The 17,735-nt window shown below is 44.5% G+C and overlaps 1 protein-coding gene across 1 annotated transcript in view; it reads left to right on the forward strand.

Annotated features, from left to right (window-relative positions):
• The first annotated feature begins 1,005 nt into the window (after window positions 1–1,005).
• The window catches only part of ABCA13 (ATP-binding cassette, sub-family A (ABC1), member 13), a 402,303-nt gene continuing 385,573 nt past the window's right edge, over window positions 1,006–17,735 (forward strand). Inside the window, exon 1 of the mRNA XM_010831050.1 lies at window positions 1,006–1,076. Coding sequence (XP_010829352.1) covers window positions 1,008–1,076 — 69 coding nt within the window. The 5' untranslated portion in view covers window positions 1,006–1,007. The remainder of the gene's footprint in view (window positions 1,077–17,735) is intronic.

Below are 17,735 nucleotides of genomic sequence, written 5' to 3' on the forward strand. Positions count from 1 at the left end.
TCTAGAATACCATTTAAAAATGATGTTCTTTTAAAAAATAGGTTTGTAGGATAATTGACTCTGCTGAAGCCTGTGCCCTTTGCTGTTGCAAAGCCCACTGATAGAGCATTGGTAGCTTGAGACAATGGCTTTATGAAATAAGAGACCACAGAAATCCTGTTGCCTGACATCCTCCTGACCACAACACCAAGTCCACAGGAACCCAGGAGCCTTGGCCACTAGGAGGATGGAGCAAGTGCTGCCCAGCTGAAATCTCCAGCTGGTTAGGAAGCTAAATGTGTGGGGAAATCAGCCGGGCTCCGCAGCTTGCTGGTTCTCACTGCTCTCCACTGCGTGCCCAGAGCTCTGTCGGTTGCTTTTCTCCAGGGGCAGCGATAAATTACAGATGGGAGAGCATAGGGGGTTTACTCACAGAACCAGGAGAGGTCAGCCAGGGCCCCTGGGCTTTTGGGGGAAAACAGATGAAACACGTGGATTAAGCGGGGCGACAGCGCAGCGGAACTTGAAGTATGTTCTTTCCATCCCCCGGAGACCAACACTGCTTCCCTCGGTCCTCCCATCTCTTTCCCACTGATGATCTGCCACTGGGCGTCCGAAATGGAGCCTGTTGTGGATTGGTGTGATAGCGGGGGTTTCAGGGGAGGGCAGGGGTAACTCCATCCGGTTAACATCAAGGGGAAAAGGGGCAGCGCTAATGTGAGCATTGCTCCTGGCCGTGCGCTCCGCAGCTGCAGCTGCGTGGGTGCTTGGAAGTGCGCGTGCCTACAGGGCCCGGAGGCTGCCTTCTGCAGCCCCACTCTCCCCGACGCTGGACTGAGTGAGAAGGTAAGATTTCTCAACACACGCAGAGCAGGAGGACATTCGATGCCCGCCTTGTTCAGTCACCTGCAGGTTGTCTTGCATCACTCACTTTTGTTGGAATTGACTAATCCGCACCGGCCTCGCCCAGGAGGCCAATATAAGCCGGGTGCTTGGGGCCGGAGTCCTGAGCGCCCTGGAGGGCAGGCATGGGGCGGGCGGGTCGCCAGTTCCGGGCCCTGGTCTGGAAGAATTGGTTGTGCAGGGTCAGGCACCGGGTGAGTGCTGTGTGTCCTCAGGGTTCCGGGGTCGCAGAGGCTAGTGAGGTGCGGGCGAGGGGCTGGTCTGGCTCACTTAGGAAATTGCGGACACTGGATTATTGAAATCCAGAACCTACCCCCCAGGCTAAAGTATTATTAACAAAAGCTGAGCCTTCCTGACCATCTGTAGCATTGGGTTAGAAAACTGCTAGTTTATAAAAACTTTTTTTTTTTTTTTTAAAGAGAATTTGAACTGTACTCGGTACTTTGAGCATCTGTGGTAAAAATTGAACTGCAAATCTTCTGGTTGAAAGGACAGGGCATTACATCCTTTTAATGCATAAACAGAACATCACAGGTATGGACTGCAAACCAGGAGGCTACACAGCCTAGGTAACCAGAATTGGCAAGAAGCATCCATTCTATTATTCTTTGATGTTGTATGTTTAGTGTTAATCCACATCTCTTGGGAGCTGCATCCAAATTGCAGAGCAAGGCTCTCCTAAGAAGACTGCACTTGTTCAAACCAAATTTGTGCTGATGCTACATAAATATCCTGCACAGGTGTGTTTTAATGACGTACAATCAATGGCTTATTATTACACTTGGCTTTATTCCTATGCTTTAATTTAATAATTCCTATTATTAGACTATGCTTTATTCCTAATGCTACAAGATTAAAATGAACACTTGGAAATGTTATTTCCAGTAGAAGTAGACCTGGGGTAATATCTGCATCATTTCTGATTTTAAGGTCCACACTTAGCGTGTGGAGTTTGTGTGTGTGTGTGTGTGTGCTGACCAATTCTTCTTTTGGAAGAAATTCAACTATTGACATTGAATTTCATTTTGCTAAATCCTCATCTGCAAAATATTCTTGCTTCCTCAAAATAATGTAAAAAATGTTTTGAAAAGACGCTTTCTTTCTCATGCAAAGATCTTCAGGATGAAAATGATTTCAGTTGGAAATTTGCGCAGAATTTTGAAGGTCAGAAACTAACAAGTCAGACTTTGCTCTTGATGGATTGTCAGTGCACTGGTGTCTGTGAAAGTGGTTTTCAATTTATGAAAAGCAGATTTTATTGACATTTAGTTGGTTTGGGGGAATGAAGCCTATTTTCCTCTGAAAGAACGTTGTGGGTAGAAGTCAGGTTCTCAGGCTCCACACTTTCTGCTTTTGGTCAACTGATTTAAAGCTCAGAACAGCTCAATAGGGCAGGCCTGTCTCTCCTTCATTATCAGACCCTTGAATTGTTTAAATATTTTCACGACTGAATGCTGCTGAAATAAATATCCCCATCAAAAATATTTTATGCATGTATTGGTCTGTTGACCACTCATTTCAATGGTAGCTCCTGTAGCCCATCATTCTTTGCCTTATTTTTCTTAGTATTTATCACCTCATAACACATCATGAATTTACTGATTGGTTCATTTGCTCTGGAACTCACATTAGATTGTCAGGTCCCTTAGAGCTGAGAGTTTTTTCTGATTTGTTCACCAACATATTCCCCAGCACCCAAAACAGTGCTTGGAATAAAACCAGTGTTCAATAACTATTTATTGAATGAGTGAAAGAAGAAAGGAATATAATATTTATTGCATCTCTGCTGTGTGCTAATAATAGATGCCTGCTGAAGCTGCCAAAGGTGTGCCCTGCTCTCATGGAGCTACAGGTTAGGACAGAGAAAGTGATGGGGTCTACAAGCGCGTGTGTAATGAACCCGCCTTTGGGGAAATATTGGGAAGAGCTGTTTGCACACAGTCATGCACTGCAGCACTGTGTGTAACAGCAAAGGAGTATTGATGACCCCAGGGTTTGGTCCTGAGAGCACGTCCCACCTCACCCTCACTCCTTCGCTTGTGGAGGCAGATTTCCTCCCTGTGAAGGGAGAGTGAAGGATTAGAGTCGGTGCATGTCACGTGTTCGCAGCAACGCCTAGCATAGGAGTGAGACCTGTTTTCTTATTTGGCCAGTTTCAGAAATGGTAGAGGTGGGGGTCTCAGACATCTGGGGGGGTGGGGGGTGGGAGATGACCCAGAGGAGTGAGAGAGGAGAGAGATCCAAGGGCAACTTGTGGCTCCTGCCGCATGAGTGGGTTGGAATGGAGCCCTGGGGACCACACGCAAGGAGGAGTTCACATCTCACGCGATGGCCTTGCACAGATTGAGGCCAGGGCCCCTCTGGGCGAATGTCTTTGACCTACTTCTCACAGCTTCCTCCTGGTCCCCAGTGGTCATCTGTAAATTCTTTGTTCACAGCAGCTTCCTGACTATGAGAATGGGGTGTGGGCAGAAACAGCGTGGGGGTAGTCAATCGGACCGAGTCACTACATGGCCTCAAATAAATGTTTCCTTAGTGAATAAAAATTGACACTGCATGTAAGATGAGCATACCACTGAGAGAAGTATGTTTCTTTTTATATTTACTTTAAAAATCCCTTCATTTTTATTAGATTTTATTATTATAGTTCCTTTAAGAAACCTTTTATTAGTGACATTTCAAACAGAGAAAAATAGTAGGAATAGTATGGAATGAATGAATAAGACCCATCACACTTATATTAATTCTTAGTTTTATAGATTTTTGTAATGCTACTGTTTTTGGAAAAAGTCGGTTTTAAATCAAGCACATTTTTATAACTACTTTAAATTACTTACTTTTTCTCTTGAATGTTATTTATTATACAAACAGCACCATAACAATAAGGAAAAGTTTAAAAATCACCTAAAATTCCATTATCCAAATGTGTCTGTTACTTTTGTGGTCTTGTCTTTTGGTAGGTGTTATACAACATTTTTCTGTGGTTAAAATGCTAGCTTTCTTTTTCACTTAACATTGAATCACAATATTTTAAAAGTTGCTGCTTAGTCTTCATATTTAATGGTTATATTGGACAGTAGTTTATCAGTTGGATAGAAGTTTATACAGTTGGCATAATTTATCCAACTGTATCCTGGTGTTGGGTGTGAACATTCCTCCCAGTGTACTAGTGAGAATAACTTCTTGGTGCCTGAAGGATGTGTCTCATGCTGACTCATTGCTCTGGAAGGAATTTCCTGGAGCAGGTTTCTGGTTCAGATGTAGGACACATGCATTTGGGCAGGTCCACGGCAGTTGGCGGTGGCCCCAGAGGAGACCAGGTGGGACACTTCTAAGAAAGCTTTCCAACACTGACAAATATCTCCTGGCAGTGAGCCATGCTTTCCCACCGGAATTTATGTATTCATTTTTATATTTTTGTCTGTAAGTCGATCTGTCCACTGAGTCTCGTTTTAATAATTTAATAATAAGAACCAGATAATGTAAGCCAAGTGTCTACTGCTTGGATGTCTCCCAGCTCTGCAGTCTTTGAGGTTTTTCCGTGCTTTATTAAGGAGAGGCTGAGCAGTGCTTGCTCAGCAGAGATGGCTCTGTTCCTCCAGGCAGCCTGTGGCTCATGGAGCGGTGACCGGCTCTGGGCTGAGGTTGCCTCCTGTACTCTGCACCTGCGGGAACCTTCCTTTCTGCCCTGCAGCTCACCTCCTGTGACTCCCCTCACCCTTGCCAACTCCATCCCCGGCCGGACCAGCCTCTAACTCCTGACTCCTGAAGGAAGGCTAATGCAAGCTTTGGGCTTTGGTGAGCTTTTACTGGAGACTCGGCTAACAGAGGGCGCTTGGAGTGTGGTTTATTGCAAGGACACTTTCATCCTGTAAATCCATGGTCCACTCCCAGCTGTGGGTTGAAGGGAGCTGGTGGAAAGAATAACACTCTCCTGGTTACCATTTAACCAACAACACACTTCTGCCTGTCGACACACATCCAGACCCACGCCCACACGTAAAGGGCTGTCTTCTTGCCATAAAGGACCACCTGTGTGGTAAAACGCATACCTCTTGTACAGAATTATGGTGTCTTCACCAGGGCTGCTCCTTCTGGCTTGGCTACAGGAAGCCCCTGATACACGAAGCGGGGGCAAGTTCAAGCTTCAAGCCTCCCTCTAGAAAACCCCCAGGAAGACCACGCACTCCAGGCTGCATCTGGACTCTGTCTCCCTCCCATCTAGGCTTTTGTCTACCTGCCTGGTCCTTAAATCGACCCCCGGATCCCACTTCTCCTTAACATGTAAAGAGCAAACTCAGTCTCAGCTCTAATTCCTTGAAACCTGAGGACTTTTGTGTGCACGTGTCTGTGTTTTCTTTACAGAACAAATCCCTCATATTTCTTTGAAATTTCAGGTGCTAAAAGCCTAACATGGTGTTAAAGAATAATTTCCTTTGAGAAACAACATGTGAAGTGAATTGAAAGTCACTCAGTCGTGTCTGATTCTGTGACCCTATGGACTATACAGTCCATGCGATTCTCCAGGCCAGAACACTGGAGTGGGTAGCCGTTCCTTTCTTCAGGGGATCTTCCCAACCAGGGATTGAACCCAGGTCTCCTGCATTGCAGGCGGATTCTTTACCGGCTGAGTCATAATTTCTGTATATTTCTAGAATTGTGAAAAATTATAGACATCAAGTCCCAGAAAGTAAAGAAGCTCTTATTTCTTTTGGAAAAGTACTGAAGTCTTAGAGGTTGATGTTTGCTGGTTTTGTACTGTTCCGTCGCTAAGTTGTGTCTGACTCTTTGCAACCCCATGAACTGCAGCACACCAGGCTTCCCTGTCCCTTCACCATCTCCTGGAATTTGCTCAAACTCATGTCCATTGAGTCGGTGATGCCATCCAATCATGTCCTCCTCTGTTGCCCCCTTCTCCACCTGCCCTCAATCTTTCCTAGCATCAAGGTCTTTTCCATGAATAGACTCTTTGCATCAAGTGGCCAAAGTATTGGCGCCTCAGCTTCATCACCAGTCCTTCCAATGAATATTCAGGGTTGACTTCCTTTAGGATTGACTGGTTTGATCTCCTTGTTATTACAACTGGAAAACCATTCAGAAGAATTCTGTCCAGCTAAAGAGACAAAGCTGACCATCTTTCTACTGGGCGTTGCCTCTGTGTACGTCTGCAGGGTCCTCAGGGCTGGCCTGGTTGCCCTGGGCCCTGGGAGGAAACAAACCCAGTCAGGGAAGGTCAGCAAAGGTCATTTGCATGTGTTTTCAGTTTACTCAGAGCACTGATCTAGGAAACAAGCGAGTATGGAAACGCAGGCATCCTTGCGGAGTGTGGGGCAGCCCCAAGCTAGGCAGTTTGGGTTTGTTTGCTTTGCCCTCCAGTCATAATCATGATCTCAGCAGAGCCCTTTCTTTCCTTCTGATTTATCTTAATTTGCTTCTAAGTCTCTGGCAGTAGCTCGGTTTTCCTCCTTTGTGGTCTTTCGAAGCTCTGGTGATTAAATAAACAATGGAACAAAAGGTGATTTTGAAGGGCGCTTCGGGAGTGCTTGCAAAGGAAGCCTCTTATTCAGGGTTTTCTTTGGCTGGAAGTGTTCTCGTTGTCCTTCGTCACTGCCTGAGTTTAACAATGTAAGAATATCCAGTCTTTTTAAGGCATGGGAAACTGACGGGATTTCAAAACCAAGGCATCCAGTTTCTCATTTTTCAATTTGATTGTCAGGGTGAAAAAACACATCTCTTTGCTTCACTCTTTCGCTAAAATGGTTACCAGCATATTGAAGGGAGGGGCTTTCCAGGCCGTGCTAGAGATAAAGAAGCTGCCTGCCTGCCAATGCAGGAGACATAAGAGACGTGGGTTCCATCCATGGGCTGGGAAGATCCCCTGGAGAAGGGCATGGCTTCATGGAGAAGTACATGGCATTACTCCAGTATTATTGTCTGGAGAATTCCATGGACACAGGAGCCTGGTGGGCTACAGTCCATGGGGTAGCAAAGAGTTGGACACCACTGAGTGACTGACACTTTTACTTTCTTTCATATGGGAGGGAAAGTGACAAGATCTTCATGGGGAAGATTGTTTCTAGGATGGTGGGTTAGCTTCTGTGGGGAAAAAAAATCAACTGAAAACCACAGAACAAGCGCCTCCTTCTTATTTGATGGAAATCCTGGAGTTTCCCTGGTTTATTTAGTTGTTTTCTTTAGCCTGGATAGGCCTGGATTTTGCAATGATTAGAAAGACTAAAAACAACCAAACAAACCAACCTGACCTCCTGGTAACAATAACTGCAGAGACAGAGGCAGAGGACCTTGAGGCTTGATTGATGCAATTGTCTTGGAGCTGAGGCTGCCTCCTGGGGAACCTTCTAGACTGAGGAGCACCTTTTCCAGCCGAGGATCCAGGGGCCACTTTGTAGGGCCTTGCTCTGAGGTCAGCTCTGCGCTCTCCACTCCAGATGCATCTCCTCCCCCCTTGGCTCTCACCTGCTGGGGACCTTTCCTTCCTGCCCACCTACTGCTCCCGTCACACCCATGCGCCCTGGTCCTGGGGTGCGCTCACCAGCAAGGACTGGTTTGAAGCTGAAGCTCCTGGCAAGAGTCTGACCTGGATACCCTAGTCTCTCCCACTGCCAATTTGGAAAAGAATCATTCCTTAGGGCCGGTAGGAGGGAAGCGGAGGCAGGGTGCCTGCATCTCATCTTGAGCTTTGTCTCAGACTTGCAGAATCCCAGCTGAGTGTGGGGCAAGGGGCTGCCGAAACAGCAAACCTGGGAGTGAAAGCAGAGTTGTGCTGTGACCAGGGTGAAGCTGTGCACAGGGAGACCTTCCTCCGCTCGTCTCCTCTAGCCTGGGTCTGGGTCGTGCTGCCCAGCCCAGTGGCCTCAGACCATCACCTTCTTTAGATCAGGATCCAAACTTGCCTGGTCTTGCCACAGCCTGCCTGGCAGGTCCCATTTCAGTGCCTGGGGTCTGGAGCCTCACTGCTGGGGACCCCAGGGCTTCCTCCCGAGTTCCTCCAGTGAACACCTTCAAAAAACATATGCAAGGTTTATTTGTTGAGGGCTAACCCACTCCAGTGGAGAAGGCAATGGCACCCCACTCCAGTACTCTTGCCTGGAAAATCCCATGGATGCAGGAGCCTGGTAGGCTGCAGTCCATGGGGTTGCTAAGAGTCGGACACGACTGAGCGACTTCACTTTCACTTTTCACTTTCATGCATTGGAGAAGGAAATGGCAACCCACTCCAGTGTTCTTGCCTGGAGAATCCCAGGGATGGGGGAGCCTGGTGGGTTGCCGTCTATGGGGTCGCACAGAGTCGGACACGACTGAAGCAACTTAGCAGCAGCAGCAGCAGAGCTAGAGAAAGAAATGGCAACCCACCCCAGTGTTCTTGCCTGGAGAATCCCAGGGACGGCGGAGACTGGTGGGCTGCTGTCTATGGGGTTGCACAGAGTTGGACACGACTGAAGCGACTTAGCAGCATCAGCAGCAGCAGAGCAGCTGAGTTCTAGAAAGTTGCACCTGTATGGCTGAATAGGACAAGACGCTACAAACAACAAGGATTAGGAAATTCTTTCCTGCTGGGGATGGTTTGGCCATCTCCATGGGGAGCTGCTCGAGGGCCATGTCTCTAGTGCAGCCTTATAATCTGTCAGTCTCACAGCTGGTGTGGTGTCAGACCCAGACACACAGGCGTGAGCTCCCCTCCTGAGGTGGCTCCCTCGTTCCCAGCCTGCTGAAAAAGTAAGTCTTAGAATAAATCCAAAATAGCAAGATAAGCCAAAGGGAACTCAAATTACCATCCATCTCGAGGGTTTGTGCTACCTGTCGGTGGCTTCTCTCCAGAAGGGATGTCAAGTCCTGAGACGCCAGCGGTGTGTCCAGGTTCTGTCTCATGGCCCTGTGGTTCTCCAGCTATTGGAGTGTGTGTGTCATCCATGTGTGCATAGTAAGGCTTATTCAATAGTCTACCTTGAGGGTTAGTGTAAGAAGGAGGGAGATATATATACACACACACACACCTATATATACATATATATATAGTTGCATATAAACTGCCCATTCTCTTCCAGTTTCTTTTTAAAAATTTTATTTATTCTAATTGCTGCGCTGGGTCTTAATTGCAGTGTACATCTTTAGTTGCAGCATGTGGATCTTCCTCGTGGCATGTGGGATTAGTTCCCTGACCGGGGATTGAACCTGGGCCCCCAGCACTGAGAGTCTTAGCCACTGGACTACCAGGGAAGTCCCTCTTCCAATTTCATAATTAGAGGCTTGGCAATTTCTCTTGCTCATTGGTTATTAAGACCTCGCTACATGTATTACCAGTTTCTACACCTTGTTGTTCTTTTTTGGTGTTTCCTTATTTTTACTGTTCAGATTGAATTTGTGTGTTTTGTCTCTGTTTCTCTTTGAAGTCTTTTGTAATTCCCAAAGTGCAGGAATTTCATACTTCATTCATCCTTAGGTTTGACCAGCATTCTCCTACAGCCTTCTAGTTTTTCTACTACTGAATGTACTGTTCTAGACTTCTGTCTACTCAGAGTGCACATTTGAGCACTGTATAAGACTTTAGTTTATCTTTGTGACAGAGTCCAAGTTCAGGTGACCTAACAGTATGGTTGAATGCTTCCTTGCCTCCCTGAACCAAAAAGGTTCTTTAGTCATATGTTTTGAAACATAGTTGAGTCAATTTTGGACTTCCCATGCTGTTTCATGAACTTTCCATGTATATCTGTTATTGCACCAGTTTCATTTTTTAAAAAGTATCTATACTTTAATATGGGCTTCCCTGATGGCTCTGCAGGTAAAGAATCCGCCTGAAATGCAGGAGACACAGAAGATGTGGTTTCGATCCCTGGATTGGGAAGACCCCTGCAGGACAAAATGGCAACCCACTCCAGTATTCTTGCCTGGAGAATCCCATGGACAGAGGAGCCTGGCAGGCCATAGTCTGTGGGGTCACAAAGAGTCGATACAATGGAGCAACTGACGCATGCATGTATACTTCAGTATGTTCTATTATACTGCTTTTGTAGAATTATAATCTTTCACAGCTCATCTTTGCTTTTGGAGCATATATGCTCACCAATTATATTTTAGCATCATTTTTGAGTTAAAAATGGTACCAATTAAATTTGGATCAGAATTGTGTTTGGTGTGAGCAGGTGCTTGTGGGGAGAGGGTGGTCTCAGCCCTCCTCTCCTGTGCTTTGTGGTAATCTTGGCCATCTGTGTCCCTGTGGATGGAGCAGTCAATCCCTGGATGTGCTTTGCTTTGCCTTTTTCCTCGCCTGTAACCTTTGCCTCCTTGTGGCTGTAGCCTTTTGTATGACTTAGCTGTGGCAGGAAACGATATCAAAATCACTTTTGGGGGGGTAGGTATTTTTCCAATTGTCTCCTTAGAAGCATCCATTGAATTGGAATTTTTGTTTCAAAACGTCTGCACATCTACTGCTTTGAAACAAATAATTCACCTGACTTCTGGAAAGGATGCACCAATGTGTGCCTCCTAACAGTGTTCCCTTTAATTTGGGTGACCTGTTCGCTTGTTTCCTTTGAATCCTTGAGGGAAGAATTTATTTCTCATTCATTTTTATGACTCACTCCGAACTCTCCCCACCAGTACTGAAAAGAAGGAACTGTCTAATGAATGTTTATTTTTTTAATTAAAAAAAATTTAAATTAATTTTTATTGGTGTATAGTTGCTTTACAATTTCGCATTAGTTTCTGCTGTACAGCAAAGTGAATCAGCTATATGCATTTAAACGAATGCTTAATGTATGGGTTTGAAAGAAAAGCAATTGTTTTTCAATATAAAGCTCAAAAAATCAAGGAAAGAGAGAGTTTATTCGTTTCTCCCTTTCAGTACCAAACTAACTCCATAACCAACTTAAAGGTTTGCAAAAGGTCCTCTTGGCCGGGAAGTTTACACTCTGAAGGAGGGACTGTCAGAAGACTCGGTTCTGAGCAGCTGTGGGCTTCGACCAGCTCAGCTGATGGTTGCCATTGGACTTTGCTTATTCTTTGTGTGAACCCCTTCTCTTGCAGTGTTTTATAGCAGGGACCTTATAATACTTCTGGGAAAGTCTCCTTTCCTGAGTGCCTGGCATCCAGAAACCTGAGCACTCCAAAGAGACACAATAGAATTTCATCCTTATGTAAAGCCCTTTGTTTCCAAGGAAAAGGGCGGCAGCCTAATTATAGGTTGGACTTCAGCTTCCTCGATATTTGAACCTTATTAGGCTGTTTTCCTCTTCTCAGCCAGTGAGATCTCTGAGATCTCGTGACCTGCTCCTCCCTCCAAGGACCCTCTTTCCTCCTTCATTTGTTTACAATTTTGCTTTTTGTCCCCAAGTATTTTATTCTTTGTGCTTTTCAGCCATAATCAAACCCACATGCTACCAGAGCAACTTGGAGGTTTTAAAATAGGGTTTAAACTCAGTCCGCAAGATATTTTCTTCAAGTGAGATGGAAAGTTAGCATATTTAATTTGCAGGCATGAGGCTCAGTCTCCAGATTCAGGTTCCATCACAAACAGGTTCAGGGGCTCCAGGGAAAAGAATTTTCTCTGTGGTCCCCAGTGTGTGAAGCCAGTGCGTGTTTCCTACCTCACCGATGTTGGGAGGATAAAGTGATGGATGAATGAGCACTCTTGAGCACTCAGGGCGATGACAACAAACGGCTGGAGGAAGGCCTGGTCCTCTTTACGGCGGTGTCTGCCTCGTTGCCTCCTTGTGTGGGCTGGAGGCTGGGCTCCACACGCTTTCAGAGGCGCTCACGCCTTCCTTCCGGGCGAGGATTCTGGTCCTATGCATTCTTTGCTGTTTCCCCAGCCCTATGAGCTGTACGCGCCGCCTAATGAGGGAATTGGTTCACTTGCTTACAGCTCTAGTGCACCAGTATCTTATTGATCCATCCTCCTAGTCTTTCTTTTTTTCCTGCATGACTTCCTCCAATTTTTTCCATTCACAAATAATGCTATTGTAGGTAAAGCATCTGTCTACGATGCAGGAGACCCAGGTTCAATCCCTGGGTTGGGAAGATCCTTTGGCTAAGGAAATGGCAATCCACGCCAGTACTATTGCCTGCAAAATCCCATGGACAGAGGAGCCTGGTAGGCTACAGTCCATGGGATCGCAAAGAGTCGGACACGACTGAGCGACTTCACGTACGTACGTACGTAAGCAGTCTTGAACACACCTTTGGAAAACAACTGTAATACCTTTTCAAAAAGTAAGTCTTATGTTGAATCTTTTTTTATAAATTAAAACTAGTCCAATATAGGGAGTTCCTTGGTGGTCTAGTGGTCTGGAGTCTGCTCTTTCCTTGCTGTGACCTGGATTCAGTCCCTGTATTTCTATTGATTGTTACTTTATGTATATTGGCTACATTTGTTAAGCATATAAATGCATAACATTTTATAGCTTCCTATTGTAAGGCCTCTTTTATTATGTAGTAATCCTCTCTGTGTATAGTAATACTCTGTGTCTTCAAGTCTCTTGTTTGATATTACTGTAGTTCATTTATTATTTACCTAACTGTATATTTTTCATCTCTGCTTTCATCTGTTCTATATCCTTATGTTGAATAAACTGGTTTCTGGTTATCTGAAACTCTTACCCTCATTTTTGAGAGATGAGTTTTCTGGGTACACAATTCTAGATCAACCAAGTTTCTCCAAGGGATCTAAAGATACTTAATTCTCTTCTGGTTTCCTGCTGTTCGTGAGTTTTTGTAAGTCTCGTATTCCTTTGAGGTCATGTGTTGTTATCATGTGAATTGCTGCTGAGATTATCTCTTTGACTTCTGTATTTGAAGTTATTAATGTGGATTTCTGTTTCCTGATACATGTTCTATTTCCTTTATCAGTGAAATTTGTGTATTTTATGTGTTCTGGAAAATTCTCAGCCATTAGTTATTTAAATATTGCCTCACCTCCTTTCTCTCCAATCCCCTCGAGGGAACTTGCTCCTTTGTAATTCGGTCTTAAAGATTCAACTCATGACTTCATATTTCTTTTTAATTAATTTTTTTTGGTCAGTTCCTCTTTCCAGGTCTTTGGAGATTTCTTTTTACTCTCTCATCTCTGTAAGATCAGCAATACAATAAAACTATATATTTTTTTCAGCAGGTGTTGCCCTATTGTTCTGGTCAGCTTAATATTTGAAGCAAAGTGATACTGGATTTTTAATTTGGTCCCATTTTCATTTCAGCTGGATTTCATTGCTAAGCCTTTTTATCGCCTCAGGGTTCATGGTTAATAATTGTCTGTGTGCTTTTACCGCGTTTGAGTCAGTTCTAGTGAGGTGGATGAACCTAGAGCCTATTGGACAGAGTGAAGTAAGTCAGAAAGAGAAAAACAAATACCTTATATTAACGCATATGTATGGAATCGAGAAAAATGGTACAGATGAGCCTATTTGCAAGGCGGGAAAAGAGAGGCAGACATAGAGAACAGACCAGGATACAGCGGGGAAAGGAGAGGGTGGGAGAAATTGAGAGAGTAGCATTGAAACATACACATTACCATTTGTAAAGCAGATAGCTGGTGGAAAGTTGCTGTATGACACAGAGAACTCAGTGTGGAACTCCGTGACAACCTAGAGGGGTGGGATAGGGTAGGGGTGGGGAGGAGGTTCAAGAGGGAGGGGATACATGCATACTTATGGCTGATTCATGCTGTTGTATGGCAGACGCCAACACAGTATTGGAAAGCAATTATATTCTAATTAAAAATAAAAAAATTATTGATGTTCTTTTATGGTTGTGAATGTATGTATATTGGTTTTTATTTAAGGATCATTTTGGCTATGTATCATATGATTATCATACTTTCTTTCTCTTAGAACTTTGTAAATATTGATGCATCATTATCTAGCACTGGATATTTTGAGGACATGTTTGAGGCCAGGTAGGTATCTTTCCTCCTCTGTGGATATTTTCACAGGTATGACCTAGAGCCAGACATCCTGGAATGTGAAATCAAGTGGGCCTTAGGAATCATCACTACAAACAAAGCTAGTGGAGGTGATGGAATTCCAGTTGAGCTATTTCAAATCCTAAAAGATGATGCTGTGAAAGTGCTGCATCCAATATGCCAGCAAATTTGGAAAACTCAGCAGTGGCCACAGGACTGGAAAAGGTCAGTTTTCATTCCAATCCCAAAGAAAGGCAATGCCAAAGAATGCTCAAACTACTGCACAATTGTACTCATCTCACATGCTAGCAAAGTAATGCTCAAAATTCTCCAAGCCAGGCTTCAACAGTATGTGAACCTTGAATGTCCAGATGTTCAAGCTGGATTTAGAAAAAGCAGAGGAACCAGAGATCAAATTGTCAACATCCGTTGGATCACTGAAAAAGCAAGAGAGTTTCAGAAAAACATCTATTTCTGCTTTATTGACTATGCCAAAGTCTTTGACTGTGTGGATCATCACAAACTGTGGAACATTCTTAAAGAGATGGGAATAGCAGACCAACTTACCTGCTGCCTGAGAAACCTGTATGCAGGTCAGGAAGCAACAGTTAGAACTGGACATGGAACAACAGACTGGTTCCAAATAGGAAAAGGAGAACATCAAGGCTGTATATTGTCACCCTGCTTATTTAACTTATATGCAGATTACATCATGAGAAATGGCAGGCAGGATGAAGCACAAGCTGGAATCAAGATTGCTAGGAGAAATATCAAAAACCTCAGATATGCAGATGACACCACCCTTATGGCAGAAATCGAAGAACTAAAGAGCCTCTTGATGAAAGTGAAAGAGGAGGGTGAAAAAGTTGGCTTAAAACTCAGCATTCAGAAAACTAAGATCATGGCATCAGATCCTATCACTTCATGGCAAATAGATGAGGAAACAATGAGAGACTTACTTTTCTTGGGCTCCAAAATCACTGCAGTCATGAAATTAAAAGACACTTGCTCCTTGGAAGAAAAGTTATGACCAACCTAGACAGCATATTAAAAAGCAGACACATTACTTTGCTGACAAAGGTCCATCTAGTCAAAGCTATGATTTCTTTCAGTAGTCATGTATGTATGTGAGAGCTGGGCTGTAAAGAAAGCTGAGCACCAAAGCTGAATTGATGCTTTTGAACTGTGGTGTTGAGAAGACTCTTGAGAGTCCCTGGGACTGCAAGGAGATCCAGCCAGTCCATCCTAAAGGAAATCAGTCCTGAGTATTCATTGGAAGGACTGATGCTGAAGGTGAAACTCCTGGCCACCGGATGTGAAGAACTGACTCATTGGAAAAGACCCCGATGCTGGGAAAGATTGAAGGCAGAAGGAGAAGGAGATGACAGAGGATGAGTTGGTTGGATGGCATCTCCGACTCAATGGACATGAGTTTGAGCAAGTTCCGGGGTTTGGTGATGGACAGGAAGCCTGGCATGCTGAAGTCCATGGGGTCGCAAGGAGTCCGAAACGACTGAGTGACTGAACTGAACTGTTTTTTCTTCATCTTGGGAGTTCAATAGCTCTAGGGCAACTGCAGCTTTTTTTTTTTTTTTTTTGAATTATAGCATACTCTTTCAGTCTTGAGACAAAATTTTCATCAGAGTTTTCTCTTTTTTAGGGAAATTCTACTGTTATATCTTTGAGCATATTTTTCATTACATTTGTTGGATTCTCTGTTTTAAGTATAGCACTTACCATTATATTGTGGAGTTTTTGCTTTCCAAAGCTGATTCTATTAGCTTTTTGTGTTAATATTTTGCCTTAAAAATGTTTTTTTAAGAATTCACTGTTGTTATCTCAAACTGTTTGTCTAACGTAGAAATGAAATTTAACCAGTGTCTATGCTATTTTTTCTGGTTTCTAAATCCCTTAGAATTCCACAGTGATGTTTTTTGTTGTTTTTTTCCCCTTAGATCTGTAACCACTTATTTCATTTAGCATCTTTTTCCTAGGCTCTTATTTCTGAATGTTTGTTCTTCTCACATTGTTCTTTGTGAAACAGGTGTACAGAAAGTCTTCATGTTATTTGAGTTGCTTCTTTGCCAGTCATGCTCCTTGACTGTCTTCTGCTTTGCTCTTTTCCCAATGTTTAGACAGCTGTTTTTCTTTTCATCTGACTCATCCTTGGGCAGCTTAGCCCAGGTGATGCATTTGTCCTTGACTCTCTTTTCCATACACCTGAGACGAGTTTGATTTCTCCCTTAAACTTGGGTGGAGCATCTGAGCAAATCTTTCATGTGCCAGGTTTCTCCAGCAGGAAGGAGAGAGGCTTGGGGAGCTGGTGGGGACGATGTGCAGTTATGTTAGCCTTGCTATGCTCTGAGCTCTCTTTCAACATCTTGTCACTCATCTGTGTCCAACTCTTTGCAACCTCACGAACTGTGGCCCGCCAGGCTCCTCTGTCCATGGGATTGTCCAGGCAAGAATACCGGAGGGAGTTGCCATTCCCCTCTTCATGGGATCTTTCTGACCCAGGGATCAAATGTGGGTCTCCTGCATTGCAGGCAGATTCTTTACCATCTGAACCACCAGAGAAGCCCTCCTTCAACACCTTGTTAGAGGTTTTGTATCGTATTCACCTATCCAGTTAGGGAAGTTATTCTCTGACTGTGGGTTCTTTCCTCGTTTTTGTGTACAGCCTAGGGAGTGTCTCCAACAGTTAGCTCCTTGTTCACTTTCTGTCTGTCATTCGAATATCCCCGGCAGCAATTTCCTCACTTCCGGGGTCAGAAGCAGGAGAAAAGGGGATCCCTTCAGGGCACCCGAGTGGTGGGGAGATGTGTGTGGTAGGGAGAGTCACTGGCTCTGGAGACTCTGGGCCGCACTGGGACTGAGCCCTGGTGGGTGATCCCCACTTAGAGGTGACCCCCCTCCCCAGCTCCTCTAGCGTTTCTTTTCATTTTTCTCTCTCTTTATGGTGTCCTGAAAAAGGACAAGTCTGTGAGGAGATTTCAATATACCTTTTCACCCAGGGCTCCTTTATGTGTACATTTGTGTGTAGGTGTTGTCAAGGGCTCCCCACAAATGCCGTGGTATTCTGAGGGGCCTGAGGGCAGAGCTCCCATAAGCGTCACTGTGGGATGTGGGATGTGGGCTACAGAACAGGCATTTGGGCACTTCCGGTGAGAGCTTCTCTGCTGGCACTCACGGCAGGAAGAGGGGACTTTGTGGTGGTTTGGAAGAGCGGTCCCTGTTTCGTGAGCACTAGTGGGGCTTCCAGAAGGCTGTCTTCCTCGAGAGTGGGGCCTCCGGCAGCATCTCCTTCTGGCTGCCTCTGGCACAGCTTTGGGACCGCTTCCTGCCGCTAAGAAGCCGTGCCCAGGGGGCCTGCAGCGTGGGAGACCTGGGGAAGCACAAAAATTAACCCGAAAGCAAGAGTCAAGGACAATAACAACACATAAGAGAAAAACATGACAGGAAAATCTGATGAGACAGGGGAGGCTGCTTTTATGCGCTTGTGGAGAAATAGTCCTGTGAAAGGAGGTGAGTCACTCACTCACAAGGCACAGCCGCACAGCACACCTGGGCCGTCCATCGTTTTCTTCTGAAACAGGGAAGTTCACATTCAGACCAGTGGCAGATTTTTCCTACCGTTGCTTCTCAGAGGGTCACTGATTGGCTTGTAAATGAAAAAAAACTGAGTTACTATAATTTTATGTTTAATTGGAGTTTTACTTTAATTTCAAGATCTACAGAGAAACTTTTCAATTATAAGTCTACCAATTTATTTATTGGTAGATAAGAAGTAGATTTATTTACAGAGAAACATACCCCGCAGAGTGTGGGCCATCTCACAAGGAGAGAGCGGTTGAGTTTTATTTTTTTTAAGTATTATTCTCATTTGAAACTAGAGAAGTGCCATTGATTTTATGATTGGGATGACAAATATTTATAATTT

Source organism: Bison bison, unplaced genomic scaffold, assembly GCF_000754665.1.
Source record: "Bison bison bison isolate TAMUID 2011002044 unplaced genomic scaffold, Bison_UMD1.0 scf7180017864522, whole genome shotgun sequence".
In the NCBI taxonomy this organism is placed as follows: domain Eukaryota; kingdom Metazoa; phylum Chordata; class Mammalia; order Artiodactyla; family Bovidae; genus Bison; species Bison bison.